The sequence below is a fragment of the Herpailurus yagouaroundi genome, unplaced genomic scaffold (assembly GCF_014898765.1).
Source record: "Herpailurus yagouaroundi ecotype Mexico unplaced genomic scaffold, PumYag 28, whole genome shotgun sequence".
Classification (NCBI taxonomy): Eukaryota; Metazoa; Chordata; class Mammalia; order Carnivora; family Felidae; genus Herpailurus; species Herpailurus yagouaroundi.
Genome location: NW_024412376.1, coordinates 110,255,372 through 110,281,574, shown reverse-complemented (window position 1 = coordinate 110,281,574; position 26,203 = coordinate 110,255,372). Strand labels below are relative to the sequence as shown.

Genomic DNA, 26,203 nt, shown 5'->3' with positions numbered 1-26,203 from the left:
GTTAGAAAATGAAATCTCCAGCTCTTCTCAGATCCTAAAAGTAAATTTACAAATTGCTGCTAGATTTGAACTCCAGGCTTTCCCCCTTCATTTGCTCCATTATATCAACATAGAAGACTTCCTCTCCTATTCTTGCTGACGTTCTATCTTCTCTCCTGTACTATATTTCAAGTTCCTTAAAAAGACTTTCCCTGTCAGGACTTTATGCCACCTTAATCTTTTTTCTCTTTACTCACTTTATACAACTTCCCCCTCAGCGTGCCTCCTTTCCAACTGGCTATGTTGGAAAACACAAAGAAGGTCAGAAACGGGTTCTTGTTTTTAGCTCTACTATCCATTATGTCTCCACCTCACTTTCAAGATGGTGCTAGGACTTGAGTTCTCTAGATTCTCTCCCAATTTGAATGGTCTATAATCTTGGTATCTCTCTATTGTTATAATGGGCAATTCAGTCTGGTTTTCTGACCTCCAGGAACTGTTTGCCAGCCCAGTTGTGGGCAATGGGAGGTAGTAGAAGCCCGAATTTATCTAGTTGGGGTAAGGTGGATCCTGGGAAAGCACAAGATGGGGGGGCTGGTTTGCTTATAAAAGCATTACTGAAATGAGTCGGTCCCAGCTGGAAGGGGAGGTAAGTCAGACCAGGAGGAACTCCGAGGATGGAGAAAGTATGTGCGCGCGCGCGCGTGTGCATAAGCTGGTGCAGTGTTTCAAATACCTAGACTCCGTAGTCTGTCTTGTGATTTTATAACCCTACATGTCAATTCCACTATATTGATAATTTCTATAATCTCAGTATGTTAAAAATATCAGTAATTGCCCCATGTGACCCTGGAGTACAAAACTTGGATTATCTGTTTTATGTTATTCTATACTATTTTTTTATAATTGGGAAATATTTTGAACTTCAGGCTTTCACAGTTTTTCATTTTAGAACTTTGCTAAAGTAGACTTCATTGGGGTCCTACTTTTGGGGATTCTTTGGTCTTTTTGTGGAGTTCCATTTGTGCTTGCTTTAGGCCTATTTGAGCAAGATGATTTGAAATGGATGTGAGCAATCTACTTAATGAAACTAGGAATGCAATGGGTCTTTAGGAACCCAGCAAAATTTCTTTCACTTTTATGGCCGTTCTTGAGAAATAGGACTACTGACTATTGTACAACATTATTGATGATTAATTAACATTTGTATCTTCAGTTTATAGAGAATACATGCTGGTCATGGGTGGTACTACCCTTGATCGAAAGTTTGGGTTGTTTGTCAGACCATCTGCCATGAAGTTAGATAACTTCAGTAGTTTTACAGTTCCTCAATTATTGATAGCAATTTCTACATATGGCTTTAGGGCAAGAATGTTGATGTACTGTGGGCTAATCTGTTTTTGTTTTTTTAATGAAGTTCCTATAGGTCTTATAAATATACTTTTGTGGGCTGTGTTCTAATTGATATCTCACCTGATACACATGACCATTTTTCCCCTCCAAAAAGGACTCCATTTAGATAGAACTCCATATAAATATCAGATTCTACTTTTTAAAGTCTCAAGCCTTCAACTATACTTTCAAATCATAATACCATGCTAATATTTTTGATAAATGTGGAGGAAACAGAAAATTTCCTTACTTCTTCTTAAACTCTGTGAAAGTGTTTTCTGAATAATCTGCACACAGTTTCTGTCCCTTGTCAATGAAAGAAGATAATTCCTTTTTCAGTTGAGGGCCCTGTAAGAAAACAATTACATAACAAAATTATTTGTCTTGAAGCACTGCTCTACGAGGCATTAATCAGAATTCTGTGTAATGTGTTATTATGTGTGTTTATTATCTACACCAGATATTGGCAAACATTTTCTACATAAAACCAGATAGTAGATATTTTAGGTTTTGTAAACCAGATAGTCTCTTTTATAATTATTCAACTCTGCCAATAGGACACAAAAGCAACTATAAACAATGTGTAAACAAGGAGTGAGGCTGTGTTCTAATGAAACACTATGAATCCTGAATTTTGAGTTTCACATTTTAATGTGTCATAAAATTAAAAAAAATAGAAGACCATTCTTGGCTCATGGGTCATGTGAACACAGATATGGGGTCAGATATGGCCCATGAGCTACAGTTTTCCAACTCTTGACCTAAACCAAGGTTGCTGAAGAAAATAGAGCATATAGTACCTGTGTATTAATGCAGGCAGCAGAGTCCTCAGACTCACAACATTCAGCAAGGCTTTTCAGGGTTGGCTCAAGGATTTTACTGAGGAATACTTCTGGAAGAGGAGTTCTCCTACTTAGTTCAAATATATATCTGGTATGAGAGAGAAAGGAGAGAATGCTCTTTAACATGTGTAGATTTGTGTAAATGTTCTCTGTATTATAAAAAGGCAGATCACCTGACTTCTGCATCTTAACTAAAAATAAAAGATTTAAGTAAATGTGACTCCAAATTGACAGATTTTGGATTCATATTCTCATTGAAATGCAAATTATTAGCGGTTGCTTTGTAACTATTCTGACTAGTTCATAATGAATTAAAGCTCTGTGTGTACTATATATGCATATGTATATGTTCTATGTAAACCTATCTATTTCAAAATAACATGGAACTAGCTTTTGTGCAACTATAACACCACGAATCTCACATAAAGCATCAAGTAAAAGCCTTAATTGGCTTTTCTATGAAAACAGATTTCTATAAATTCTTCCATTGTTTTATTCCATTGTTATCTATGCATTTATAAAAATCGTACTTGGACAAATACAGACTTCCAGCCTAAAGTTAGTCTCCATTCTGCTCTCTAATATTGATAATTTTCTGACCTGTTAATACAACCTATTTGTGAAGTATTTCTATGCAATGAATATGCATATACTTATAGCTTATGCAACTTAGGGTATATGCAGCAAGGGTGTATTTTTAGTTTTTGTTGGATCAAAACAGATAAAGTTTACCCTTTCTTCCATTTAATTTCTTTGTCATTTAATGCTAGTGAATATCCATACTGTCAAGAAAAGTTACTCCAGTTAACTCTACTTACTGATCTATGGCTTTGGTGTTTCCTTTGTCACATACGTCTTGACCTGTGGGCAGCTCGACAGCTGGCAGCTCTGGTGTTGGGGCAGCAGGCATGAAGTAAGCGCACATGAAAACGTCCATGGGCGTTTTTTCTTGACAGCAGTCCTTAAACTTAGAATTCTTTGTGGCTAAGTTGTCACAGATCTTTACTGTGTATTCAGGCAGCTACAAAAGCAATTGTGAGTTTGTGCATTGTTAGTTTCTTGGTTGGCCTAATTAAAAACAAGGAAGGCTTGGGTGCCTGGATGGCTCAGTCGGACTTTGGTTCAGGTCATGATCTCGCAGTTCACAAGTTCAAGTCCTGTGTTGGGCTCTGTGCTGATAGCTCAGAGCCTGGAGCCTGCATCAGATTCTAGATCTCCCTCTTTCTCTGCCCCTCCCCTGCTTATGCTCTGTCTCTCTTTCAAAAACAAATATTAAAAAAAAAAAAGAGGAAGTCTTATGTAGGCTTACAAACCTTGGCATGATATAGATGAAAAGTTATAAGTCAGGTTATAGAAAAACACCTATTAATGGAGACCTGTTTTCTTAGGTTGTTATCATCTGTTTTTTTCCCACTATTATTTCTAAAGCTGTCCAGACTTGGGGTGACCCTTATCTAAAGCACCAGTTCAAATTCCTATCTAAAGGATTATGTAAATAAAAAATGATGAAAAAAATTGACCATCAAGTTATAACAGGTATAAACATGAGCAGCTTTGAATAATAATTGTTGCAGTATTGTTCAGTAGAACTTTGAAATGATCTGTATCTATGCTGTCTTATGCTATTGTACGTTTAAAATGTGGCTAGTAGGGTGCCTGGTTGGCTCAGTCAGTAGAGTATGTGGCTCTTGATCTCAGGGTCATGAGTTGGAGCCCCATGTTGGGTATATAGATTAAGTAAACTTTGTTAAAAAAATTTTTTTTCTTATGTGGCTAGTGTATTGAGGAACTCAAGTCTAAATATTATTTAAGACATTAAAATTAAGTTAAATAAGTGAAGTTTAATGATAATTAAACTGCATTGGGTTGTGCAGGAAGAGTAAGGAATTCTTAGGAATTAGATAATCTTGTCCTTGTGTGTGGACTTTGCCATTTACTATCTGCAAGACTTCAAGTTATTCATCCCTGTTAATCATTACTCATCTGTAAAACGGAGTTAATGACACACTTAAATTTCATGAGGATTCACTGAGTTGATGTATGTAACCAGCAATTTAGAGTGCCTGCCACACAGTACATGGTACATGATGATGATTCTCTTACCTCCTTGGCCATACAGTCCTCAGAGGTAGACTCACAGCACTTGGAGAGGATTGTGGTGATCTCTTCAGCTAGTGGCAAAACATCCTCCAGATCAGCAGTAGGCACTTTCTGGGCTAATTTTACGAGATGGCTAAATGGTTAAAAATGGATTGTTAGGTTACCCGTATTCTGTTCTCTTTTTCCCTGTGAACATACAGTCTGGAGGAAAATTACCATGGCTTCAACCCTTTGTCCTTGATAGCTGCGTGGAACACATCTGCTATGCAATGCTTCCTATATGCTAGAGCTGCTAATCAAAATTCAGTCATCCTACATAAATCGTTTTGTATTTTTAGTACCGATACGTAGCTTTTCTTCTCTTCCCATCCCCTACTCGAAGCACGCCTTTAAAATGTTAGATCTATGACAGCAATAAAGCACTAAGTCCCTATTCATAAGACCAATAGCTTATTTTTGTGGCCCCTCATTGTACTTTTAAAAATAGTTTATAAATTCTCTTAGAAACTACAGATAAAAGAAATATGAAGACTTATAGCCCTAGATCACGGAATTAACAAATGCTGGTATTTTGGTATATAACCCTGAAGCATTTCATCAGGTTTACCAAGTATTTCATAAAGGATTCTGCTCTGCTACACTATTTATATGTTTGCCTTTTTCACTTAATGATACAGAAAACATTCCTGATCTACAAGTATTCTTTTACAATTTTGGCAAAAACACATAATAGCGTTTGCATCTTAACTATTTGAGCATATAATTCAGTAATGTTAAGTATATTTACTGTAAGTAAATATCTGTAAATACAGCAGACTTCAGAATCTTTTCACCTTGCTAAATTGGAGCTCTGTATCCATTGAAAATTGACTGCCTCCACTCCAATCTTGTGGCAACCACATTTTTCCTTTTTCTATGATTTTTCACTGCTTTAGATACTACAAAGTGGAATCACACAGTATTTGTCCTCTTGTGACTGCTTATTTTGCTTAGCATAAGACATTTAGGTTTCTTCTACCTCTTGGCAATTATGAATACTGCAATGAGCGTGGGTGTGCAAATATCTCCTTGAGATTCTACTTTGAATGCGAAAGTGGGATTGCTGGATCATACGATTCTAATTTAAAATTTTTGAGAACTCCATATTGTATTTCATAATGGCTACACCATTTTGCATTCCCATTAATAGTGCACAAGGATCTCAATTTCTCCACATTCTTGCCAACACTCATTTAGAAAGTGGCCATCCTAAAGGGTATGAGATGATCTCTTATTGTGGTTTTGGTTTGCATTTCTCTTATGATTAGTGATATTGAAAATCTCTTCATGTGCTTGTTGGCCATTTCTATATCTCTTGGAGAACTGTTTAAATAACTTGATTAGACAGAATTGAATACTTTGTTATTGTTGAGTTATGGGAGTTCCTTAAACAGAAGCTTAAGTTTGATGTAGTTCCATTTATCTATTTTTGCTTTTGTTGTCTATTCTTGGTCATTTCCAAAAAATCCTTGTCAAATTCAGTGTTCTGAAGCTTTTCCTTTTGTCTTCTAAGAGTTTTGTAGTCTTAGGCCTTATGTTTAATCCATCTTGAATATTCAAATCTGTTGTAAGAGTTCAATTTAATTCCTTAGCATGTGGATATCCAATTTTTTCAGAACTATTTGAGAGTGTCCTTTCCCCATTGTGTAGTCCCAGCACCTTTGTTGAAAACAATTTGGCCAACTTGGATCTGTTCCATTGATCTACCTACATATATATAAATTTATACATTTATAAATTTATATATTTATACATTTATATATATGTATTTATGCCAGTACCATAGCATCCTGATCATTATTGCTATTAGTGTGTTTTGAAATTATAAAGTGTGAGGCCTCCAACTTTGTTTTTCTTTAAGATTGTTAGGCCTGTATAGAGTCTCTTGGCATTCTATATGAATTATGAATTTTAGGATGCCTTTTTTCTGCTGCTGTCAAAAATGTCACTGGGGTATCGATAGGGATTGCATTATATCTGTAGATTGTTTTGAATAGTATGAGCATTTTAACCATATTCTTACATTAATGATCATGGAATATCTTTCTATTTATTTGTATCTTCAATATCTTTTACTAGTAATCTATAGTTTGTTTTAATTCTATTGTAATAAGGTATTTAATCCAAACTATGGCATTCTCCTATGGATATACCACAATTGATATAAGTATTCTCTATTTTAGGGAAATTTTGGAAGTTTCTAATCTATTCATATTTAAAAAGAAATGTTGCAGCAACATATCTACTAAATCTTTGTTCATGTTCAATGCTATTTCTGTGGGATAAATTCCTAGACACAAATGCAAGTATAAACTAATGATAAAGATCTAATACATATATATTATATATATAATATATATTATAGGTGGTTTTATATTATAAATCCTTATGTTCTACTTCCTAAATATATTACCTTAATGCAAAAGGAAAACTAAAGGGAAGGTCTAGAGAAAATGCCATTTAGTATTTGAATATTTCTATTGGAAGATTCTTTTTAAAGGACTCATGAAAGTAGTTTCTATTACCATTAGAGAACCTTAGGATGTGATGCCAACACAAAATAGGCTTTTTCATTACCATTAGAGAAAAAAGTCTTGTGAATTATAGACTGTAAATACTGAAAAGATAAACCACAAAGTCTAGAAGTCTGGGGAGATGAGAAAAGTGTTAACCTAGAAACTGTCAGAATTAAAATATAGTGTTAACAGTAGCCACACAAAAATCAAAGTGAAGGTTATAAATAAAGTAGCTAACTAATTAGAATATATTCATTAAACTTAAGAGACATGCATGATATATAGCACAAAGCTTCATATAATAAGAATTCAGGAAGTCTCATCCCAAGAAAAAAATAGGTCAAGGAAATAACAGGTGATGAGTAAAAAGAGTTTTTGTGTTTGTAATCTATGCTAATATGAATACTGAAGAAACCACTTCTAGTGGTCTACCAGTTTTCCCAGAAGTATATGGAAAAGGTTGATTAAAAGTAAATGTCATATTTGACAATGTATACTTGTTCTTGATTCATATTTCATGTAGAGAAAAAGAACCGGATTATATTTTTGAGAATTCCAGGAACGTAAGACTATAGTCTATATATTCTATCACAAATATTTTCTTAGAGAATTCTAATATTCTAGATCGTGTAGACACAAACAGCTAAACCTACTGTTAGTGCTTAATCTTTACCTGAGCCTTGATTTCTCCTTCCCATAAGCAGCGTATTGTGAACAGACTCTGTTTGACATGGTGGTGAGAAGTGATAAATGTTTCATCTGGAGTCTCTAGGAAATAAGTGAGAGAACCTTATTAGGTGGTCAAGATCCATTGAAAGCAGTTTGCAGAAATGGAAAAAAGAAACTACTATCTTATATGACTATAAAACTGAATTCTGACCAAAGGAACTTACTGATAGATCTTTCCTAGAGGTGGTTATGTTTTTTCCAATGAATGAAATGCAAAGGAGGCATTTTAGAAAGTTTCTCCTTCCAGAATCTGAACTATTACTTAAATTCAATGGCATTAGTAGAGGAAAAAAATAGAACATAACTACATAATAAAATGATACCTACCTCTTTCAAAAAGCATACTGTTGGGCTTGGTGAGGTACAGCAGGACCCTACCATAGAGAGATAACTCTTAGTATAACCGACTAAGAGTGGTAGAGGAGCTTGTCCATAATTAATGGAATATTCATACATAAATCTGTGGGAGGGGAAAATAGTATTGGTCAACATTTGTGGGAAGCAGAATCTACTTTTTCATTAGTTTGGTGGAAAAAGGATGTGTTACATTAGCTCAATTTCCATATCTAAGGCTCACTAAGGACTTAGAGATAGGATACTGGTCCCTTTTAATCAGTATTTTTAGTAAAGCAGTTTCTTAAATTTCCAAGTGGATTGAGAGGAGGGGCCATTTGTCTCTTTATCGTTTAGTGTCTACTAAGTGCATGGCCCATGGTAGTTGCTTATTAATATTGAACAAACTAAAATGAAACACCTTTACCTTTCATCATCTATCCCAGTTGACTTATTCTCCACAATTGCTATTTGTAGGCTTATTTCTTGAAATGTTTTTTAATTGTTAGGAGTATAAGCCATAAGGGTCTATATGAGACTCTGAAATCTTGGGCAAAATCCTGATTATTTACAGGGATGAGCAAGCCAACCAATTTTTATAAAATCATGACCTTAATTTCAATTCTGAGGCCAATCTGAGCCACGTTGCATTTGACTCTTGGACATGTATTTTGCCATTATCCTAAATAGAATTGTATAGCTGTGTACACTTTAAATGTTTAATTTTCAGAAAAGCATGTTTTTTTATTCTCATATCCCTAGAAACAGTTGCGAACATGATGTGTTCTACCACATAAGTGAACATGTAATTTGATGATCTCCTTGATTAACATTCATGAGGAGCCAGATGATATATTGATTCTTCTATTAGTCTTGGAAGATCACAAAAATTAACATAAATGGAAAGAAAAAAATCTATCTGATGGAGTATGCAAGGATCCCTAGCATAAGGGGAATCACGGTAGCTGTCCAATATTTGAAAATGTCACATAGGGGATCCAAGTGATTCTGCTTCAGGTGATAGAACTAAGTTTGGAAGTTTTAGAAAGTTGACTTTATCTCTGTCTGAGAAGGGCATTTATAATAATCAGCACTGGCTGAAATGAGAAGTCTTCGGGAAGAGTCAAGTTCTTAATGGAAATTTCCTGGTTGCTGTAAAAGAGGCGTTTATATTGACTAGGGGGTTAGATTTGACACACTTCTGATTATTTTATGCCCTGAAGTTTTACTTATGAAAGCAGCTTACTGGTCAGCAAAGTCTTTGGGATCTTTCCTGAATGCCTCACAGATTTCATCATTTGTTGGCTCTACGTAGGTAGGAAATTCTTGTGGCTGGTGCTTCAGGGCAGCCATACAGAGTTTCTGTTCAAGGCCCTCTTTGGTACAGCACTCAGCAGTTCCCGGGTGCACTGGGAATGGAGAGTCACTTTCACAGGACTTAGCAGACAATGCTGAGGTCTAGAATGAGAAAAGAAAACAAGTCAATTTCTATATGGAAGTTTCCAGGCTTGTAATTCTCCATGGAGCATGACCTGTTAGTCTTTAAATCTAAAAATTCTCATCGGTAACAAACTGTCCATGCCAAAAACTCTACTGGATGACTTATCAACATGACAATTTACATAGTTACAGGCAAATACAGGGTCTTATGTTAATTACTCATTAACGGAAATAGAACCTTCATTAACAAGTGGACTGTGTTTGCAGCTGTTAGAGGTGGCTTTTGTTTGTTTGTTTTGTTTTTAGCTCAATGTTTCTATACGTAAATATTAACATATCTCGGGGTAAGTGAGGTCATTTGAAAAACTTCGCTGGTGATTCTGCTATGATCTCCCACCTGCTTTCTGCTGCAAATACCCCAGGGAGAAGGGTCACATCCTTCTATTAAATGAGCAGACTCTTCTTGACTGTTTTAGTCTTCTGCATTTGTTTGCATTCTCTTACCTGCTGGTGCTGGAGCCTGCTTTTGCATCAGGATCAGAGCCCAGATGCCTGGGTTTTACAAGGCAGAAACTGATTCATTAATTCAAAGAGGCAGCCTGAGGATCTGTTTCCTAAAGCCCCAGTATTTATTCTCCTGTGCAGTACAGATTGAACACCACTGGTGCAATTTAATTTACTGCCTCAACAGTGTGCACTGATAACATGTGGGCAGACTAAGCCCATAGTAAGGGCACCACTAAAGCAATTGCAGCAGCAAAATGTTCTTTTTGGAAAGACTTTGATACTTGGAGTAAATGTAAAATAGAGTCCCCATGGGAAAAACTTTCTGGGGATTTACTAGGGAAAACTGCCTAGACATCCCTACACTTAATTTATGTTGGTCATCTTTTTAAAAACTTCTAAAGATCATTTCCTGTAAATGAAGGAAAGCAACATGATGAATTAATTACATAAGCCAAAAGTAAACCTCTCCTCCTTATCTCCTCCTCAGACTCTCAGAACTTAGGAATTCTTAGAAACTCCTTTTCATCCTTATCTCTTGTTGGTGAATTTTTTTTTCCTTTCCATTTCTTTCCCTGGCAATTGTCCTTTTTTTTTTTTTTTTCTTATTATCTCCTTTCCAAAAAAAGTTTGTAAAGAAAGTATCAACATGGTTTTAAAAATGCTTCCCATCCCTGACAAAGGCAATGCCATCTCTGTTTCATGTGATCTGTCTCTATAATCCTGGGGCTTATCTCAGGTCAAGGGGTCAGTTAACTAATGCATGAAATAAAATGTAAATAAGATAAAAACGCGTTCTGTTATTGATCATGGTTGGTAGTTTACTTTACAGTGGTATAGAAGGTCTGGCTGAAATGATAGGTATTTATGGAATTGATGGTGGGGGAAAAATTGATTTAAAATTCTTAGAACATATACAAGGGCCCAATGAAGCAATTAATAGGTAAGACTAATCATTGTGTAGGATTAAAAAAAATTTTTTTTTCATGTTTGTTTACTTTTGAAAGAGACAGAGGCAGAGCATGAGTGGGGGAGAGGAGAGCAAAGGAGAGACCCAGAATCTTAACTAGGCTCCAGGCTGAGCTGTCAGCATAGAGCCCAATGTGGGGCTAGAACCCATGAACCATCTGAGCCTCCCAGGCACCCCTGTTTAGGATATATTCAAATCAGATCTTTGGAGCATGATTTCTGCAGGCTTGAACAAAGAGAGTTTGGTCGGTAGAAGCCTCTATCAAGATGCATCTAAATGTCCTTTGCATGAGGCCTGATAACTGTGTTAGTAAATTGCTAGACACACCTGTATTTTTACCTTTTTCAGGTCCTGTCTACATTTCGAATCCTGTCAGTTCAGCATTTTAACTTCTGCATTTATACTTAAAGGGAGAAAACCCAGAACCTAGTGTATGTATATAAGGCAATTTTTGAAACCCAAAATAACTTGAGGCCAACACTAAACTATTCTGGGACAGTTGTACCTGTCTTAACATGATAAATGTATAGGTATGGGTAGGCTTTTAAGGTACACAGAATGCATTATTTCAGGGGGTTCATGAACTAATAGATATCCCAGTCTTTTCATTTGAACCTTGTAGGACTAATGAGCAAAACTGATTCATTATACTAGAATAGGTCTGGGCTGGGGGTAATTCTCTCAAATTTGGAGTAGGTGGAGTTGATGTCTAAGGTTTCCCCAAGATACAGCATAAAGGCCTATCTTGGCTTCTTTCTGTGACTCCGTAAGGACATGGGCAGCCACATGAACCTACCCTGAGGTCATAGCAGTCCGGGTCAGCCCCTTCAGCACAGCAGGCTTCTGTCAAGGAGACAACTTCATTCACAAGGTGACTGATCTGTTCAAATGTGCTACTGGGAAACTTTCTGCTGTATGAGACCATTGATCTGAGGAAAACAGTAGGTTGATATATTTAGAATTTTAAGAAACTTCACATTTGCACATATTAAAACATGAAATTTGTTCAGTCCTTAACCAGAATATTGCATACATTGATTAGTGAAAAGAACCTGAGGTTCACTTTTAAAAAATAGTTTTTGTTCTAGGCAAATGTTCCTTGTAAAATGGAAGTTGGATTTGGGGGTTTTATCCAAGAAGTCTTCTATTCTTTCCTTTCTCAAGCCTCCCCAGTAATCCTGTTCTATGTCTTGTTTTTGTTTGCCACAGCCCTTGTATATACTCTTTGCATTTTATTTTATCTTAAGCTGTGCTTGTTCTCTTAACTCTATTAATAACCTTACTGCTAACAAATTCTTAGACTCTAGTAACAATAATCCAACTGGATTCTTTGGATGTCCTCCACTGGCCTAACACCTGTGCCCACATTGGTCTTGGGTTCTCACAATGTGCAGAGAGTGGCTCAGCCCTCCCTGCTGAATTGAAGTTCTCTCACATGTGGTTTCATTTAAGGTCAAGTAACCAAGAGAGTGAGTGAATACCTTGTACTTACAAAGATGTGAAGTCATCTTTTCCTAGATTGGCAAGTTCCTTGCAAACTTTATCCTTCTCATAATCTCGGCCTAGGAACCAGAAATAGAAAAATTGGTATCTTTTCTAATGAATGTAACGTTATATGTATAGGTCTTCCGCATGATGCATCTATGGTGAAGGTAGCATTTTCTCAATATCTATATACAATTTCATTTTGGGGTGCCTTTCTAGCTGGGTTCCTACAGATCAATTTTATGGCCTGCTATGCATTGTAATGAACAGCAGAACAAACGCCCTAATACTGAAAGCAGAGAAGTCAAATGTCAGAACTTACTGATAGGGCAATCAGTCTCTTATGTCACTTCTTTATAATAATGCTAAAAATGTAACTTTTAATCCTTGCCTTATTTGTCTCCATTTCACTACGGTCTGGAAAGAAACAAGAACAAAACATAAATGGTGAGCATATGCCCATACACACTTAGTGAAGAGCTAGCCCCTCTAATGCAGGACTTTAAAGGAAATTTGTGGCTTGGTGTTGCCAGCATAACTCCATTACCCACTTCAAATTCTATCAGGGAAGGCTAGGAATTCAGCTTAGGGGGGAAAATGGAAATTTGGCAATTTTCTCCCCCCCCCCCCCCAAAAAAAAAAGATTAGCCTGTGAGGTGGGTTTGGAGAAATGGTGGAAAGCACTTCCCTTGCTTCAAGCACTGAGAGAGGCTTAAAGGAAAACAGTCAGACCTTGATAGTGACCCCTGGGGTTTGGGGTACAATGGCAGGTGTCTGATTCAGACTAGAGAATATTAGAGGGTGAGAGGGGCTAGTGAAGTGGCCTGGGGCAGCAAAGGTGAGGGCTTTGAGTGGGGAGCTATGTTGTGGTCTGTGGACCTTCTATAGATCAAGCAGGAGAGCAATCTGACCTGGAGTTGTCTTAATTTGTGGGGAGGAAGGGGTGGCCTGTCTAGAGGGCAGTGTGCTGCCAACAGTGGGACACCTCTGTGTGGAGTCCAACAACTTGAAAGTCAGAGGCCCAAGGGGAAGTTTTAAGGTGCCAGCTGGATGTCAGAGATTCCAGAAATGTTGCAAAGAGCTTTCCAACGAACCCATAAAGTGTCAACTTTGAATATTTCCCATAACTAGTAGAAACACTAGCTCACAAAACTGTCCATTGAATTAATGTTCCTGCTGCTTGCTTCTCCTGCTAGCTTGTCCCTTTTCTGTTAACCTTGGAAGAGGTAAAAGCAGTTGAGTGAGCATGAGGAAGGAGAAGAGAATAAGCAAAGAAGAAACTGTACATGTCTCTTGTTGCCACCATAGGCAAAAGGACTGAAACAGTCCTGATCTGGGGGGGGGAGTAGTTTCAACTTCAAAAGAACTTACAAATATTTGACCATTAAACAAACCAGCCTTTCCCATGACTTTTATGAGGTAGTTGTTTTGAGGTTCAAAAGGATCAGAGGGACCTCTTTAAGGGAACAGAAAAATCAAATGAACCCACTCTCAGGTCCATTCAAGTGGCTGGGAAGAGCTCGTTCCCACAGGAGAAGAGTTCTTTACAGATTAAGACCCACTTGCACAACATCCCTACTACATAACACAATAGGGTAGATGGGTGGGAGTGGTCCATGGTGTCCTTCCCTGACTCATTTATGCAAGTAAGTCTAGGAAACCTTCAACATTTAATGATACATCTTTTGGAAAGAAATGTAGGAAGTATATAAACTGCCTAGTTTCTAAGTGTGTTAAGGGTTAGCAACTTCTCCTGGACTGTAAATATTGAGAAAACCATCTCAGGTGATACAATGGCAACTTCTGTCATGCATTTACCCTCCCACATGCCCTTGCCTCTCAGTTAGGGCTTTGAAAGCATGAACATAAGGAAGCCAGGGTAGAAAGTGGTCTTCTATGGTTTGCTGTGGAGGTGGTGGTACATGGATATAGACTAGGGAAAATTTTTTTCTTTTGGAAAGTTCTCTTTAGGATTTTAGATTTAATGGCAAAGACCTCCTGCAGAAGAAGCTTGTTGCCCCCTATATCTTTCAGGTGGACTGTTCAAAGTATATTACTGCAGTGGGAAGAGTCAGAACTGGGGGACAGAGACATTCCTAAGCAGTACTTTGAGTCGCCCCCTTATTACAAATACCATCAAAATCAGAGTGGGAAAGAAACTACATGTTCAAATCTCACATCCTCTTGGAAACCAGGACAAGACAGTAGGATTGATAAAGTTAACAGTCAATGGAGTATAAAAAGCCGCTTGCAGTGAACTTGTTACAGCTGAGAACCCTCACATCTAGTACATTTTCTGAAATGTATTGACAAGTTTGCAAGGTCAGATATTGTCACCATTTCAAAGGGCTGAAAGCTTCCATTAATCATTAATGATATTCAATGAGACTGACCACTAGGGCATGGGGGAAAGAATCTAGGGGAGAGCTGCCCTCCTATAATGAAGGATATAACATTAGGATGTCCACAGTTGTTTTATGTTGTTCCTAAGGGAGGATGTCCAGGCTTTTATGTTGTTCCTAAGGTAGAGCTAAGAAAAACTGGTGGTAGATTTTAGTTCAATGTGTGAGAACTTTGTTATAGCCATGACTAATAACTGAAATGATGAATACCTTTTTGAGGAGGGGAGTTTTTCCTGGAAATAATCAAATGGAATTTAAATAACCATATGTATTAAATTCCTAAATTTAGTACAAGATTATATCCTTGTATCTATAAGATCACATACAAGGGATTACAAAAGAATTCCTTTTAGAAATATTAAGAAATTAAATGGAATCCTCCCCCTGCCCCCAAGAACTTACCGTGTTTTGAACCACAAAAAATAACTCCAATAAGAACTTTTCTGTTTAATGCATAAGGGCTAATTTTGTTTAATGTTCCCTATAAAAATACAGAAGTCCATTTTTGTTAGTATTGCTGAACACTCAATAACATGCAAAGTGAGAGCCTATATTCAAAGGGCATACCTCTGATGAACATTTAAAGAAATATTTTTTCTGGCCTTCCAGATTCAGATTTCTCACTTCATCCAAAAAAGCTTCACTCAGTGCATTATGGGAATGTGAGTACATGTGATATAAGCAGACACTACAGATTAGCCCCTGTTAAGTAGCTTTAATTAAATCAACTGGTGTTTGTACCGAAATGCATGAGAATCCACAGGTGTTAGGTACTAAGTGAAATAAAGATAAATAACATATGATTTCACTCATAGGAGGGATTTAAGAAACAAAACAGATGAGCATAAGGGAAGGAAAAATAAAAGGGAGGCAAACCATAAAAGACTCTTAAATACAGAGAACAAACTGAGGTTGCTGGAGGAGTGTTGGGTGAGGGATGGGCTAAATCGGTGATGGGCATTAAGGAGGACACTTGTTGGGATGAACACTGGGTGTTATATGCAAGTGATGAATCACTAAATTCTCGTGAAACCAATGCTACACTATATGTTAAGTAACTTGAATTTGAATAAAACTTAAAAATTAAAAAAAATTCAAAATAACGATGCAAAAAAAGGGAGGGAAATTAGATCAACTACATAAGATTTAAAATGGTTTTGGAACCATTTTTTCTCGAAATTCAACCTTGGGCTTGATAGAAGCAAGGGAGGCAGCTCAAAAGAGTCAACTGAGAAAGTTTAGAATTAAGGGTAAAAAGCTCTTAAATAACCTGTAGAGGAAGCTGTTGTACCATGTATCTTACAGATAGACTACTCAAAATATGTTTCTGATTAAAAAAAAAATTGTTCACTTATTTATCCAGAGAATACCTATATCTTCTAAGCCTAAGCAGATGTTAATCATTTTCTAATGGTTGAAAAAACAAATACTGAAGTTAATTTGCAATATGATTATTACAAATTGATTCCTGACTCCAGGGAGTGCTGCTAAATGTTTTCATACCAGTTGAACCCACTTTGATTCATGTAATTAAATACTATCTGGAATGAATGATAAATGACACAGTCTGTTCTTGAATGTTCCATGTGGTTATAAAGAAGGCAATCTGGACTTTGATACAGCCCCAGTAAATATTGGCATAATCTCAGTGACTCTGGTGAAATCACTTTGACATCAAGTGACCCCTAAGCACTAAATGTTTACAAATTAATGGAATTTTTGCTTTTTGCAATAGCCTGTCCCATTTCTTTCTATATTGTGAAATATTCTGGTAAGTTGTGTCTAATTCTATCTAGACTTTTGAAAACTTGATTTATTTTTAGGAAATTGGTATTGCTTTATGTACCTCCTCTCTCTCAACAGAGCTAATAGTATTAATAAATGAAACAGATATGTTTTGAAGACCTACTCTGTACTAGGTGGTTGGATTCAGTAGTGAATATACAATGGAGAGCAAAATACTCCTTCTGCCCTCATGGAATTTTCAATCTAGTTGAAAATAGACAGACCATAAGGTACTACTGTCCTGGTACAAACTTTGCTAAAAAATGTATTCTGAATGCTTGAACTACTGCTACAGTATTTCTCTAAAACAAATTCGGTCCCCTATAAAAGCCATTTATATACCAGGAGCAATGGCTGTACCCTAAATAACATTGAATTGAATAAATGCTTATGTAGGATGCTAGAAACCATATTAATGTTGCTATTTTCCTTTTTTGTTTTGGAGAATCATAGGTTTTCAGAGCTCCATGGAGCATTATATATTGTTTTAATTTTATTCCTTTGGCATTTTCATTTCCATCATGCACTGACAGACTCGTTGGTGTCAGAAAATGTCCATATATTTGGGGGGGGGTGTGTGAGTGTGAACTTAGAAATATGATTTGTAGCATTTATTTAAACTAAGCAGACTATAGATTGATTTCAGAATAGTGATTTTACTTGAGAAATTGAGCCTTGCTGGACAGGTTTAGGAAGCTTCCCTAGTTATTGGAGATAAAACTACTGATTTATTGCTAGAATCCCTATTAATGAAGCAGTGGCGAATTAAAACTTGATTTCATTTTTTCAGGCTTTTTTGGTTCTCATTTCTATGGCTTTTTTTAATCGTAAAACACTGATCTGGTCTTTCACATTGATAATGATTATAGGCCAGTGTGCAGTTTTCTGGGTTTGAGTCCATAAAAGAAATTCAATCCTTCTAATACTAAACCTAGAACTCTACATGACCTCTATAGATTATGTGTGGTATTTTTTATTTATTTATTTATTTAATGTTTGTTTATTTTTGAGACAGAGAGAGACAGAGCATGAATGGGGGAGGGTCAGAGAGAGAGGGAGACACAGAATCCGAAGCAGGCTCCAGGCTCTGAGCTGTCAGCACAGAGCCCGACGCGGGGCTTGAACTCACAGACAGCGAGATCATGACCTGAGCCGAAGTCGGACGCTCAACCGACTGAGCCACCCAGGTGCCCCTGACCTCTATAGATTAAACGATTTAGAGGAAATGAAATGTCCTTCTTAGGATGCCATCAGAAGAACAAATAAAGCTTCATTTTATATTTTGAAAATTAAATAGTAGGAGATACGGGGTCAGTGAGTCAGTTCTCTAGAAACGACAGTTGTGGTAGAGAGTGGCCTCATGGACTTCACTCATATTTAACGTCCATGGGTCTACTGTAGTGGTCTCACCAAAGTCTCAAAGGAGGGCATTCTTTCTACATCTCCTTGCACTGCCCCTTCCCTTTATAAGTTGGGCACCTTGTCATCTACAAATGCTTTTGCAGGGGTGAAGATCAGGGAGCAAGTTTCATATTCCCACTTTTGGGATACTTGAGGGCGATATGTTCTACATCTTGATGTGGAAATTTGGAATGCATTGTATAGCCTACAGGAATAAAAAGGTGCTACGCCAAAACTCAGAAGACCCCGATACTTAAGGAACTGAAGTCTGGTGGTAGAGATAAGCATGTCATACCAGTAGTGATCATTGCCCAAGAAGAGACTGAAACAAAGCATTATGAAACTTGAGAATGGAAGGGAGAGCTTTTAGAAAGCCTCAAGAAAGGAACTATTACCTGAAGTGAATCATGAATAATAGGCAGGATTTTAACAGGAGTAAATGAATTGGGAGAAGTATTTGTGTGGAGGGTACAACTTAAAGAGCTGTCTTAAGTTAGAAAATCATAAATCCTAATTGGAAAATGAATAGTCCAATAAGAGAACCGAAGTATGAGACTTAAACACAGACTTAATAGTCAAAGTTTTAATTTTAAGGTATGGGGTATCCATTGAAATCTATTCCTGTAGGGGAATTCAAGAAAGAGTAATCTTGGGCTTAAGGTAATCAATAGTACCTTTTTCATAAGGTTCTTCTACATTAATCTATGTAAAAATGCTTAGCACCTCTCCTGCCTAATGTGTTAAACACTCAGTGTTAAAAACTTTTTATAGCAAAATTCAACTTTTCATAGCAAAATCCAATTATGGTATATATTATCAGATATTCTCTACTCTGGTGATATAGATATTCTGTGATTTGTTCCAGTCCTCCTTGCAGGAGATAGGTTAAGTTACTTTCTGGTAAAAGGAATATGAAAGAGAAGATTAAAAATAGAAACTCTAAGAAATCAGCGAAATGAGTCAACGTGCACCCCAGTCATCTCCTGGCCAGCTTTCACTGGATCTGACAAATAAAATGGTAGCTCATCAACCGTGAGATGCCTTGCCTCACTTCTCCTTTTCTCTGGGAAGTCTCAACTCGTCACAGGGCCCAGAAACCTGCTATATGAGACTTCTTTTGCTACTGGAACAAATTACCACAAATTTAGTGGTTTAATCAACACAAACTTACTGCCTTATAGTTCTGTTGGGTAGTCTGGCCAAGGTCTCCTTGGGCTAAAATCAAAGTGTCAATAGGACTATGTTCTTCCTGGAGGTTTAAGGAGATCATCTGTTTCCTTTTCTGTTCTGGCTTCTAGAGGCAGTCAACATTTCTTGGGACCAGGCCGTCCTCTCCATTTTCAAAGCTAGAATTTTGCATCTTTTTTTCCTTAGTCACCCCTTCCTCTGACTCTTTTGCTTTTCTTCTACCATAAGCACCTTGTGATTGCATTGACCCCACCGGGTAATCCAGCATTATTTTTCTATTTGAAGGTCAGCTGATTAGCAACCTTTTTTCCATCTGCAACCTTAATTCCCTTTTGTGATGTAACCTACCTATTTACTCACAGGTTCTGGACCTTAGGATCTAGACATTTTTAGAGGGCTCCATTCTGCCTACCATTTGCTCACTCCTATTTCAGCCTGAAGTTGTACTTACCATTAGGTGGCTTTAAACAGACTAGAATTGGGGTGGATTTGTATTAGATAGCCTGATCCCTGAAATCCTACCAGCTGGCTGTACAAGCTCAAATTGATCATTTCATTAATCTCTCAGTAGTGATCCTGACTTTTATGTAATTCATCTTTTGGACTCCAGTTATCAGATTGTCAGGTTGTGTATTGTATTCTAATATGAACCAAGTGGGGAAGAGATAAGAGGTAGGGATTTGGTCAGAAGCCATTACAATAACCATGCAAAGGGGAACAAGGGCCTGGACAAAGACCGTATATGGAAATGTAGATATGAGAGGTAGTGTTCACAGGGTTTGAGCTTAAATACACATAGGAGGTAAAAGAGAGGCAAAAGGGAATACGGAGGAGGTTCCTATAGTGGAATGCTCTGTATAAGGCTGATTTACTTCAGGGCTGAAATTGGTAGAATATGGACATGATCGAATATAGATAACAAATGAAAACAACAAAACTCAGGAAGTCTCTGCAGGATTGGACATCAAGCAATTCCAAGGTTATGGTACTGGGAAAACAGGGAAGTTAGAAGACAGAGCCAGTCCTATGGAGTATGGATGAACTAGAGTTTGGATAAGTTCTGGATGACCATAGTAGGCAGAGTGAATTTGACTTAATTCCCCCTAAACAGGTGCTAATGAACGGTTTTTCTCTTTTGTCCTTAGCTTAGTGAGAGATTGTTCAGATATCTGTCCCATGAGAGGCAACAAAACCATGATTTCAAGCATTATCTTTGTAAACCTAACTAATCTAGGTAAAATTCTGATTCTGCCACTTATTAGCTTATTTTCCTTGAATAATTTCTCTCACTTTCAAAGTAGGGATAATAGTACTGAGTTGATCAGAGTGTTGTAAAGATGAAATTTATTCAAAAGATTTTGAACATGCTGACACATTATGAATATTGGCTATATTTAGTGCATAGACTCTAATGTTTCACATTGGATACTTTATAAATCTTATTTTATAATTTTACAGAGTTTACTACTTCCAGGATATCTATGATATGTCCTAGTTGACGTTTAATTTTCCTTAAATAATCAAAACTACCTAACAATCCTAACTTTCTGATTTTACGCAAAAAATCTGTTGAACACATATTACATGTCAAGTAGTCTTCTAAAACTTGGAATTAAGCAAGGAACAAAAATAAACTCCTTGATTTCCTAGAGGTTGGGTTCTACATTTTACATTTATTATAATACACAGCTGGTGATGAGATAAGGTAAGGAGTACTAAAAAGAAATCAAGGTAAAGGGATAAGGAAAAATGGAATAGTCAGTGCTATTTGAGATAGGTTGGTCAGGGAAGCCTCTTATGTACATGAACTTGGAGCAGACACTTGAAAGGAGGTGAGGAAGGGAGCCATGTGGATATCAGGTGGATCAGTGTTCTAAGAGGAGGGGGGTGGCTAGCACAAGCTCCTTAGGTGCAGAGCACACAGTGTGTGGGATAGTGTGGATGTCAGTGTGACTTTAGCAGAGGAACTGGAAGGGGTGGGGGACAGAGCAGTGTAGTGGTGGGCAGAAAAAAACAGGTTAAGTGGCCATAGACACCCAGGGAGAAGGGTAATAGATGCCTATTAAGGATTGTTCATCTCTTGGGGCACCTGAGTGGCTCAATTGGCTGAGTGTCCAAATTTGGCCAAGGTCATGATCTCATGGTTAGGTTCGTGAGTTCAAGCCCCTCATTGGGCTCGCTGGTGCTCTCTCAGAGACCACTTTGGATCCTCTGCCACCATCCCCCTCTGCCATCCGGTGTCTCTACCTCGCTCATGCTTTCTCTCTCAAAAATGAATAAACATTAAAAAAAATTCTTCATCTCTTCCTCCTAGATTAACCTCATGTCTGCTTAAAGCATACATACTTCTCCCTATAGTAGCCATGTGGTGGTGAGTGTGTACCTGGCTTTGTACCTAACAACAGTGGAGTGTAACTTTGCTATTAATTTCCAGGGAAGTTAACAGTGCCTTTGTGATAAAGTTAGCTGCTACTTTGACTTCAGCTCCTCCTCCTTTTCCCTCAAAAAGAGCTAAGCCTCTTTTGTGCTTTTTCTCTGGCTGCTTTGTGAACTTGATTCAGGCCATACTTGTTCCTAAGACTTTTATACCTCTGTTCCTTCACCTTGAAACACACTTCTAGATCTTTTCATGGCTGTCTCCTTCTCATCATGTAGACCTCCTATCCTGGGTCACCCCCTCAATAACCATTTATGTAGGTTTTGCAGAGAGGATACAAAGACTTATCTGAGAAAACAGAGAAGATCTCTACGTATCCTAAATTACTTCTCTGACATTCTGCGCAGCGATGCTCCTGAATCAAACTTAGAGCAACTTATTTTTAATATGGCTGCTGATGAAGGCTGAGCTTGTGGAAAAGAGAAATGGTGATTCAGTGGTGATTTGGGAGATTGGGATAACCCACATTGTCTAGGGGTGTTCTGACAGGCAAGCAGGAGAAGGATAAATGCAGCTCCCCCACAACTCAAAGAACTTACTTTCTTCTTGCTATTTGATACCCCATCTAGTAACAGTACATATGTTGAGAATGAGATGCTTCAAGCAAAAAGGAAAATGTTTGTAATAATAGACCCCGGTCTTGCCAACAGCTCCTATAAAATGCAGAGGCTTATTTCCCATAGCATTATTTCCTTAGTAATTGTGTAGCTATGTCAGCCTTCCTGCTGCTTTCTTGGGGAGAGGGAGAGATAGATTTTAGATTTCAGTCCTGAGGAAAGAAACTTGAGTGGAGAGGTGATTGGCATACACAGACTTCTTGCCTCTCATGGGGTAGCTAATGTGGAGGTATTTTTATGACTCCATCCGGATTTGGCATACTTGGTAAGCCCTTTTCTCCCAAGATGTACCCAAGGGCTTGTGCACTAAATCTCCAGGGCCATTTGATAGGACAGGATTTGCCCGACTGGAGCCAATATTCATGTTGAGCTGCAGCAGTATCCATCTTAAACCTGAGGTTTCCCAAAGAATACTTCCATGGTGTCTGGACACTTTAGGAAAGAGCACGTGTGTTTGGGAAACTGGGTGAAGTAAGGTTTCTTTCTTGTATGACTTCTTGGAACCTTTAGGGTAACAAAGACATGGATTGTAAACCAACGAAGAAAGACTAATGTATGGCTTATTTCTTATATGTGTTTGGCCATAAAACTTTTCCTAACATGAGTCTTGAATGAAATATACTTTGGAAAAAGGTCTTCTAGATACATGCTGTGGATTGTTGATCAGCTCTCTAGAACTATAATTGAACTGCAACACATACCTATTGTCTACTATCCAAGCCTCCTCTCAACTCCATTTATTTTATATACATACAAATATATATGTGTGTGTGTGTGTATATATAGTATATAGTAACTTTCTGCTAGAAGAGAGCCTACCTAGCTCCCAGGTAAATCATTGACTTGGTCATTTGGGTCATGCTCAGGACTGGTGCGTCAGGAGTACTATTTCCAAATATTGGACATTTATTACTTATAAATGTATTTTAGGTCTTGGGGGTTATCATCTGACCTTTGGAATCTAAGTAATCTGAAGTTCATTGTTAAGCTTCCTTTAAGGTCTGAACTTAATTGAAGTTCTCAGGATCCATTTCATTAGAGCCTGAGAGAGTGCTGAAAGTCAAAATAGAAGTTGCAGAATGTCCTTTTCCAGAGGGCATTTGTGATCCTTTGGGAAGCCAATATGCACTTTCAGAGTCAGCAGTCCAAAATGATGACCCCTGCCCTATGCTGGGCATCCACATACAATCCCAGGACCTAGCCATTACTAGATCTTCTGTGTTTTGAAGATCTTGATGTGAACGTATTTCAGTAGGATTTCTCAGGTTCGTATATGCCCCAGGGAAACCATAGGCAAAGGAATAAGCTTTCAGGGTTTCCTGGGACGTGGCCTATTTAGGGCTCTTGTAAAGGACACAATTTATACCCCATGAGATCTCAGACTTTGTAGTCGAGCATAGGATCTGTAGTTTACTTAAAAATCTATAAATGAGGTGTGCCTGGGTGGCTCAGTTGGTTAAGCATCCGACTTCAGCTCAGGTCATGATCCCATGGCTTCTGGGTTCAAGTCCCACGTGGGGCTCTATGCTGACAGCTCAGATCCTGGAGCCTGTTTCAGATTCTGTGTTTCCCTCTCTCTCTTTGCTCCTATCCCACTCTCAAAAATAAACATCTATCTATCTATCTATCTATCTATCTAGAACTTAAAATGTAAAATAACTTGGATAAAAGATCAAGGAAAAGTGAATGTACAGAGAAGAGGAATAAAGTTCATGTCACAGTAACTGGTAATTTCTGGGTTATACATCTTAGTCTATTGGTTAGATATGTTGTTAATATGAATACTACCACATGACTTGAGTGAGGCTGCTCACGGATAGCACTAAATGTAAGTTTCACTTCACCAAGATGAATGCAGATTTCCTTAGAAGCACTAAAGAATCAGCCAGAGAAGGAAATTGGAAAGGATTATGAATTTGAAGCTTGGAAACTTTTCATGAAGTCGCATGCTTCTATTTCAGCTTCTATCATTTAAAAACATTTTTAAACATTGCTCAAAGACGAGATGCCATTTGGAGAATATTTAAAAAAAATGTTTATTTTGAGAGTGAGCCAGCAATTGGGGGAGGGGCAGAGAGAGAGAGAGAGAGAGAGAGTGGGAGAGAGGGAGAATCTCTGTGCAGAGCCCAATGCAGGCCTGGATCTCACAAATCATAAATCATGACCCTTGCCTATACCAAGAGTCAGACGTTTAACTGACTGAGCCATCTAGGTGCCCCTCCCATTTAAAGAATATTAATGAAAAATCTAAAACATGGTTATCAAGATAATTAAGCTATATTCTTTCATGTGGATGTTTTAGAAACTATAATGCACTTTCAAATATTAAACATACACAGAATTCCTTAAAGAGGATCTAGGATCTTTGCTGACTGCATGCATCATTGATAGAACGTGTTATGCTCTCAAAGACCATAAATCTTTGAAGTCTAGGGGGAAAAGTGCTCATTGATTGACCACAGCTTCCATTTGCATTATCTTCTAACAACTGAATTTCTAATTTCAAGTGATTCTCTCCAAATCTTGGCTCTCAAAAAAATCAAAGAAGGACAATTATCTTTTCAATTTTCTTTTCTGAGATTCTTGATTTCTTGTCTATTTCAATTAAATGCTATATGCCACATTTGAGCTCACATTAGTGCCTTTTTGATTCTATCCTTTCTCAACATGTTTACCAACTCTGTTCTTGTATACCAACTCTCTGTTCTCTAATTTTTCTATAACTTTTCAAAAGGGTAATGGAAAATCAGACTACTAAGAGTTTTTATAAATGATCACGCCAATGGAAGTCTTACCTCTTTCTAGAGCATGCACAAATGCTACAGCAAGCAGAAGAACCAGAATTCTCTTCATTTTTCTGCTGGTGAGTTCTGCAGCACCTCGTCTCCGGTACGTCACCCAGTAAAAGTGACAGCCCAAAGTAACCAATTCCCTTTTACTAAGATTCCTGACTATGAACCAATCAATTATTAATCTCTACACAGAAGCAAGGGCAGTCATCCTTGGACCATAAGAGATAAAATAATATCAATCAAGACAAATAGACACCCTGGGGGAAAATGTAGAAGATTTTAATCATTAACTTTGTCAAACTGCAAGAGTCAGGGTATATATAGAATTTTTTCCCCCACTGCTGCTTTTTACTAAAATGTACTTAATGTATTAATGGGCACATTTCCCACCTGCCCTGTGAGTTAAGCATCTTGGGACTGTCTCTACCCTTCTCATGTATAAATGGAAACTTGGAGGTTTCTCTCTATTGGTCTGCCTTTCTTTAAATGTACTACAAGTAAGGATTATCTTTAAAATATCACAGACTAGTTGTTTTTAAGTCCTAAGGGGGCAGGGAGAGAATGAGAAGCCAACTTATCACCCATTCCATAATTTAATGTTTTAAAATTTTATTGAATACGGTGGGATAGTACTTCATGTCCTATATTACACTTTTTAAAGCACTGACCTACATATTAAAAATAACCCTTGAAGGGCAAATAACTAGGGGTGATGGAGGTGGTGGTGGTAAATGCCCCAAATCACAAAAGTTAGTGGCAAATGTTGGACTCCCTGGAGCTCATTTAAAGTTCTTTCTACAAACACTCTACAATTAATATGTTTGGGAATAGTATAACTTGAGAGTTCATAGTGGCCTTGTAGAATGCAGAAGAGGGAACCAAGCCCCAGATAGGTTTTGTAAATTACCCAGAAAGGCATAGTTATCATTATCCCATCATTGGAATCAGGTCAGTCCCTGGGTCTTGGAGTAGCCCTCTTTTCAGGAAACTGAGTCAGGTAAGGGTTGGGTACATAAGCTATGAAATCAAATCCTCCCTCAGCTCCTATTGGCCCTATAGCCTTGGGAAGTTTTGTTTAAGCCTGATTTTTTTCTCCTATGCAAAGTAGTGATAACTCTTAGTACCTTTGTCACAAGATTGTTGTGAGCTTAATGAAGATAATCCATGTACAGAGTTTACCATGACATCAAACCCATGATAACATTAATGTTCTCTATTACTGTTGTTTACATTAGCTATTACTCTTATTTTA

General features: G+C 37.5%; 1 protein-coding gene across 1 annotated transcript in view; it reads right to left on the bottom strand.

Annotated features, from left to right (window-relative positions):
- The window catches only part of GC (GC vitamin D binding protein), a 31,480-nt gene extending 6,305 nt beyond the window's left edge, over nucleotides 1-25,175 (bottom strand). The window contains exons 1-10 of the mRNA XM_040481584.1: nucleotides 24,955-25,175; nucleotides 12,337-12,406; nucleotides 11,641-11,773; nucleotides 9,177-9,388; nucleotides 7,925-8,057; nucleotides 7,542-7,636; nucleotides 4,317-4,446; nucleotides 3,032-3,234; nucleotides 2,172-2,301; nucleotides 1,622-1,719 (exon numbers count right to left, since the gene is read on the bottom strand). Of these exons, the coding sequence (XP_040337518.1) occupies nucleotides 1,622-1,719; nucleotides 2,172-2,301; nucleotides 3,032-3,234; nucleotides 4,317-4,446; nucleotides 7,542-7,636; nucleotides 7,925-8,057; nucleotides 9,177-9,388; nucleotides 11,641-11,773; nucleotides 12,337-12,406; nucleotides 24,955-25,012 (1,262 nt within the window). The 5' untranslated portion in view covers nucleotides 25,013-25,175. The remainder of the gene's footprint in view (nucleotides 1-1,621; nucleotides 1,720-2,171; nucleotides 2,302-3,031; nucleotides 3,235-4,316; nucleotides 4,447-7,541; nucleotides 7,637-7,924; nucleotides 8,058-9,176; nucleotides 9,389-11,640; nucleotides 11,774-12,336; nucleotides 12,407-24,954) is intronic.
- Nucleotides 25,176-26,203: the final 1,028 nt, after the last annotated feature.